The sequence below is a fragment of the Solanum dulcamara genome, chromosome 9 (assembly GCF_947179165.1).
Source record: "Solanum dulcamara chromosome 9, daSolDulc1.2, whole genome shotgun sequence".
NCBI classification, from domain to species: domain Eukaryota; kingdom Viridiplantae; phylum Streptophyta; class Magnoliopsida; order Solanales; family Solanaceae; genus Solanum; species Solanum dulcamara.
In genome coordinates, this window is record NC_077245.1 from 14542987 (window position 1) to 14549614 (window position 6628).

The window sequence follows — 6628 nt, forward strand, 5'->3', positions numbered from 1 at the left end:
TTTTCTTCATATCAGGCCACTAGTAAAGCCTATTCAAATTCAGATACATCTTGGTCACATCCGGATGGATAGAGTACCGTAAACCATAAGACTCTGTCAACACCTTCTGAATCAAGTAATCCACCAGGGGAACACAAATGTTTCCCTTAAAATTGAGCACCCCACCTGCATTAAGAGCCGTATCCTGTGTTTTTCCAGACACCGCCTTCTTTCTAAGCTTATTCGAACTTTCATCTTCGAATTGCTTGGCCTTGATATCTTCAATGAAGGTGGGCCTAACCTCAATACTAGCCAACACCCCACCTTTGTTTGAGATGCCTAGCTTCATGAACTTGGTCTCCAAGGCCTAAATCTTCCTAGCCAAAGGTCGCTTAGAAACACCCAAACAAGCTAGACAACCTATATTCACTGGTTTTAGGCTTATTGTGTCTTCCACCACATTAGACTTACCTAGATGATACTAAATGGTGACATCATAATCTTTAAGTAGTTTTATCCATCTTTGTTATCTCAGATTTAAGTCTTTCTAAGTGAACACATAATGTAGACTGCGATAATCAGCATACACTTCACACTTGACACTATGCAAGTAATGTCGCCAAATCTTAAGAGCAAATACTACTGCTGCCAATTCCAAATCATGCATCGGGTAGTTCCTTTCATTAACCTTCAACTGCCGCAAGGCATAAGATATGACATTCTTTTACTGCATTAACACAACACCCAAGCCCAAATGTGAAGCATCACAATAAACAATGAAATCCTTACCTTCAACTGATAATGTCAAAATAAGTGTTGTGGTCAAAAGGGGCTTGAGCTTTTGGAAGCTCTCTTCACATTTATCGGTCCACTCAAAAGGTACCTCTTTTTGGGTCAGCCTAGTCAAGTGCGTGGCAATAGAAGAAAAAAATTTCGCAACTGCAGCAAGCCCCAGAAACTCCTGTCCTTACTCACAAAACTAGGCTGGACCCAGTTCTTGACTATTTTTGTCTTTTGGAGATCTACCATCATCCCTTCTTTTGAAACCACATGCCTCAATAAGGCAACTGAAGACAACCTGAATTCACGCTTGGAAAATTTTGCATACAATTTCTGTTTCCCCAGGACACCCAGAACAATACGAAGATAGTCTACATGTTCTTTCTTACTCTTCAAATAGACTGGCATGTTAATTAACACAATTACAAAAGAATCTAGAAACGCTTTGAACATCCCATTCATCAAACTTATGAAGGCTGCAAGTGCACTGGTCAACCCAAATGACATTATCAAGAACTCATAGTGCCCATACCAAGTTCTAAATATTGTTTTAGGTACATCTTCAGGCCTAATCTTCAGCTGATGGTAACCAGACCTTAGATCAATTTTTGAAAATATTGATGCACCCTGCAACTGGTCAAAGAGATCATATATACGAGGCAATGGGTACTATTTTGGATGGTGACCCTATTCAACTGCCGATAGTCTATGCATATCCTCATATTACCATCCTTCTTCTTAACAAACAAGACCAAAGCACCCCATAGGGAAGTACTAGGACGGATGAAACCTTTATCAAGGAGCTTTGGATATATCCTTAAGCTCCCTTAGTTCTACCAGAGCCAGCGATATATAGGGATAGAGATTGGGTGAGTGTGCGACCCCAAGTCAGTACAAAAATATATGTCTCTATCTGGAGGCTTGCCAGACAACTCAGTAGGAAACACCTCCTTAGACTCAGATACTATAGGAATAAACTCAATAGAGGAGGATTCTACTTCAATATCCTAAATATGAGCTAAGTATGCCAAAGAACCCTGTCTCACCAGTTTTCTAGCCCAGATGAAAAATATGATCTTAGCTGGCTTAGGCTTATACACTATTTCCCACTTTAACTTTTCCTTACCCGGAATCTCTAGAGTCACAGTCTTAACATTATAATTAAGCACAACATAATAGGGGGACAACCAAGTCATGCCTAAGATCAAATCAAAATCAGTCATATCCAAAATCATCAAATCCACCCAAGTCTGAAAATCTATAAATAGAATAGAATAAGCACAATAAAGATAGGTGTCCACAACAGACTCTCCAATTAGGGTGGAAACATGGATGAGGGCATCAAGCATATCACAAACTTCATCAAAACGCAAGACAAATTGTAATGACACATAAGAGTAAGTGTAACACGAATCAAACAAGACAGTAGCCATCTAGTCACAGACAAGAATAGTATATGTGATCACTACATTAGATGCCTCAACCTCTGTCCTGCCCAGAAAAGCATAAAATTGTGCCATGTCATCCTGAGATCTCTGCCTGGCTTCATTACTCCTCTACCTGTATTTCCATTTCCCCAGCCTCCATGATATCTCTGATTTCCTCTTCGCCCACCTTGTGGGCGTCTTCTGCCATTATTACCTCTGTCAGTTGATACTACTGCTCTAGTATGCTGCGGTACTGGATCAGTCATATGAGTGTAGGGAAAAACCTCTCCTTATATGCCCTAGTTCCTCGCAATTATAATAACTGTGATCAAGGGATGACTTGCTGCCTAGCGAAATAAGCTCCCTGACCCTCATGAATAGGATTCTGTTGTGGAGTCCTTAAGTAACCACTCGTAGAAGTGGACATGGCTGGCAGAATGGTCGGGCTGCAAATGTTGGCCTACCTGAATCTTTGGAGTAAGAAGCATTAAAGTTACCTATATTCTTAGACTTTTTAGCCAAAGTCTTGGCCTACCTATTCCGTCGAACTTCTTTCACTTTCTTCACAAAGTTTGTCACTTCATTATAACTTTTATCTAGAGAGGTCATATGAAGAAACAATACCTATAACTTGAAATTCAATCCCTTGACGAATAAACGGATCCTCTCTTCCTCAGTAGTCACCAGTTGTGTAGCATATCTGGACAAAGCATGGAACTTAGCCTCATAAGCGGCTACGGTTATACCACCCAGCTTAAGAGCCATGAACTCATCCTTCTTATGATCTCTAAGAGTCCAAGGCACATACTTCTCTAAAAATAGGGCGTAGAACTGAACCCAAGTGAGTGGAGGCAAAACTGGTGATCGATATTCCACAAAGGCTCTCTACCACTGGTTAGACTTACCTTGCAGATGAAAAGTCACAAACTCAACTCTATGCTGGTATATAATACCCAACTTGTAAAGTCTCTCATAGTAGTCCAGGATGAATTTATAGGTATCCTCACTCTGAGAACTATGGAACATTAGAGGCTTCAATTTCAATAATGTGGTCAGCATCTCGTTCTCAATGCCAGTCATCACTAGGCCCAGAAATAGATGAAAGAAGGCATCAATGCTCAATGCTCCATCCATCTTAGGGACCGTAGTAGTAATGGGGTGAGCAATGGGAGCTTGAGTAATGGGCACCTTGGGAATGGCTTTAGAGCTGAACAACCCACTCAAAAAAGTCATAATCTCTTGAGCTATAGCTAGGTCCAGAGAGGAAAGTCCTGTAGTCTTAGTCCATGCATCCTCCTCAACCTCAACCTCCATATTCTCTTCCACCTTGTCCTGGGGTGCAGGAAAGGCCTCTTCTCTCAGAACATCCTCAGTGTGAGATTTACTCCTGGCGGGTGTAGCCCTTCTTCGACCTCTGCCCCATCCCCTTCTTCTACTACTATCTCGACCATGTCCTTTCACTGTTGGCTCCTTTTCTGGATCATTGATGTGAGCTACGGGCCTGACACCATTGTATCGCGTGTTAACTATCTACGGACCAGAGACTTAAAGAGGTTAGATACTAATTTGGATCACCAAATACCAATTGAAACTAAGTTATAGGACAAAGGGAGAATAAAATAAAGAGATTTTCTTAAGTCTCGTAGCCTTTCGAACAAAAGTAAATAGATCTCTGTACCATTTCACAAGACTCTATTAAACTCGTTTTGGTACAATGAACCCAAGGCTCAGATATCAACTTTATCATGATCCAAACTAGGACATAAGTGACACTCACACTAATCCTTCGGTGGGAGAACCATTACTACAACCCAACTAAGCATACTAGAAAAAAGACAGATATTTAAATAATAGTTTTAGACTGAGTTCCCATAAACTCTAAAAATTAATCAAACACATAAACATTAATGTGTAGAAATTAATCCCTAGAACCTGAAAGTTATTATACCAAAACTACTAAATAAAGGGTCTAAGATAAGAGAATGCAACCCCAAAAACAATAGTATAAAACAGAGATTCAAAGGTCTAAGTCCATAGGAAAAAGACTATGACTGAGAAGAATCCACATTAGCCTGAAAAAACTGGCTCACCCTTGAACTTTGAAAATCAATGATCTCCTAACTGGGGTTTGTCAGTAGCCACCTGAAGATGCCATGTACTCAACAAAGAAAGAGAAAGTGCAGTATCAGTACATACAACAACAATGTACTGGTAGGATCACGTGGCTAGTCCAGCAAGTAAAATATATACAAGTAACCACAACATAGTAAAACAAGCATATACAAAAACACATTACCAATTATCATTTCATGAGCAATATACATTTGTCAGAGAGTCAATATTAATTACAACAGTTAACAATGGTCCTTTCATAAAACTCATACTCAAATTGTTAGCGTGTCGGCATGACACCCAATTTAATATTTAGTGTGTGTCGGCGTTACACCCTATCAAATATGTATCGACGTGGTACCCTTCCAATATATGTCGGCGTGACACCCAATTCAATATGTACCGACATGGTAATCGATTCAATATATGTAGACTTGACACTCGATCCAACAATTACAATCACAATCCACAATAACTAGTTCACACATTTGCACAATCAGGTAACAGGTTTATTGCATGTAATTAGTTACAATAGTCATTTCATTAGGTTCATTCCATCTTTCTATACTGGTATACATGCATGCTATACTATTACTGAAGTTAATGGGCATATATAACACAGACAGGAAAATAATCCATCACCTACCTCGATTCAAACCTGAATGCTTTTAAAGAACTTAAGCTTTCCTTTTCCGGAGTCTCTTGGCTTGTTCTTTGTCTAAAACGTACAAAGAACATAAGCAATCAATGAACAATGACCTACTTTACTTAGATTATATCAAAATACCAACCCTTGGCCAAGTTATGATCCTAGCACTAAAGCTGTCAAAATGAGTTGTCCCAACCCAACCCAACCCAATCCTAAAGGGTTTGTGAGTGAAATGGAATAGGATGGACTGACCCTTTTAAATAAAGAGCCTATAAAATAACAGCCCAACCCATCCTTAAACGGACTACGGTTTGGGATGGATTGACCATTCAATCAAAGGATGAATAACATTGACCTTTTAAAAAGACTATCGAACATTGATGAACACACCACTAATATGTCAAAAATTCACATCACCATGAATTGCACATACTTTAGTGGAATACTTACAAAACAACAGAATAGGCAAGATACAATAGTCAAGATTCATAGAATTCATCAGAACAACATACATTACATGATTATTTTTTTCATAAACTAGACAAGAAAGGAGAAATGAAAAATTAGGTATAAACACAAAAGTAAAAGGGGTCAAACAATCATAGTTATAGTAACTTCAATTGCCTAGTTGCTGAAGAATTTGCAAAATAAAACACTATTTGATAAATATTTTTAAAATTCATAACCCATGGGCTGACCTCTGAGGCTCGAGGGTTGAGCCTAAGAGGTTGCCGGGCCAAATGAGATTGGAAAAAAAAACCTCGTTCCTAAATAGGCTGAATTGTTTTTAGCCCAACCACACTTAATTCAAGGGTTGGATTGGGCCGGCCTCACTGGCTAAGCCCATCTTAACAGCTCTACCTAACACCCATAAAGGGCCTTCCACACAATTAAATTCAGACCAAGAACCCTTCCCTAAGATAATTACCATGAATTCTAGGTTGTAAGACTCAAAATACAAGTTAGGGGAGTATTTAACTTGCCTTTCGCGCGAGAATTGGTGGAAAACTGAAAGGAATAGCCCTAGGTTGTCCTTTTGCTCTCCAAAAATGAAATTGCAGTAAATAACTTTTTTGGGACTTTTCTCCATTTTTGTTCGCAATTGGCCCGCCATGGCGGGCCCGCCCCACCATGGCAGAAATAATCTCGCCATGAAGGGTTGAATGGGAATCGAAGGTCGGTATTTGGATCCCAAGCCCCTATTTTGCGACACACCCTCAATTTTTGACGCTCCAAAGCAACCCTTTCATGCCTAGATCAATTACAAGAGTTCTACTCGATTGAATTCAATTCCATAAAGCCGTACAAGCTTTTTAATATCTTGGTTATCAAATATAATGATCAAACTCATAATTTGATCCATCATCCATTACCAAATTATCCCAGACCTCACCTGACTTAGATTTCATCCAAGTCTGGCATAGGCTCGAAATTATCAAGTTACTACTCAAAAAATATTTGGCCCAAATTCCATTTCTATTGGCTTATCTATAACGAAGAGAACATGTCGTTACAAAAAGAAAGAAAGAAAGAAGGAAAAGAAACAAAATACTTAAGAAAAAATGAAGGAGAAAAAACGTTAGGAGAAAGTCAGAAATGAAGGGAAAAAAAGCAGAGAGAAAAAAATATAACTTTTTTAGTTCCATTTAGTTATCAAATACGCTTCCTTTATTTTGTTAGG

At 39.0% G+C, this 6628-nt stretch overlaps 1 protein-coding gene across 1 annotated transcript; it reads right to left on the reverse strand.

Annotated features, from left to right (window-relative positions):
• Positions 1-526: 526 nt before the first annotated feature.
• LOC129903556 (uncharacterized) lies at positions 527-2452 on the reverse strand. The gene is made up of 3 exons (XM_055979106.1): positions 2320-2452; positions 1006-1160; positions 527-673 (listed from the first exon to the last, which is right to left on the reverse strand). Exons 1-3 carry the CDS (start codon positions 2450-2452, stop codon positions 527-529), a joined length of 435 nt encoding a protein of 144 aa, XP_055835081.1.
• Between the last annotated feature and the right edge of the window lie 4176 nt (positions 2453-6628).

Bases quoted from the DNA above. Each gene is read 5' to 3' on its own strand.
- LOC129903556 (XM_055979106.1), bottom strand. From the start codon at position 2,452: ATGACTGATCCAGTACCGCAGCATACTAGAGCAGTAGTATCAACTGAC. The intron at 1,161-2,319 runs GTAGAGGAGTAA...TTAACATGCCAG, and splicing joins CTGGGGAAATGGAAATACAG to TCTATTTGAAGAGTAAGAAA. The intron at 674-1,005 runs GTAGATCTCCAA...GCCTTGCGGCAG, and splicing joins TTTCAAAAGAAGGGATGATG to TTGAAGGTTAATGAAAGGAA.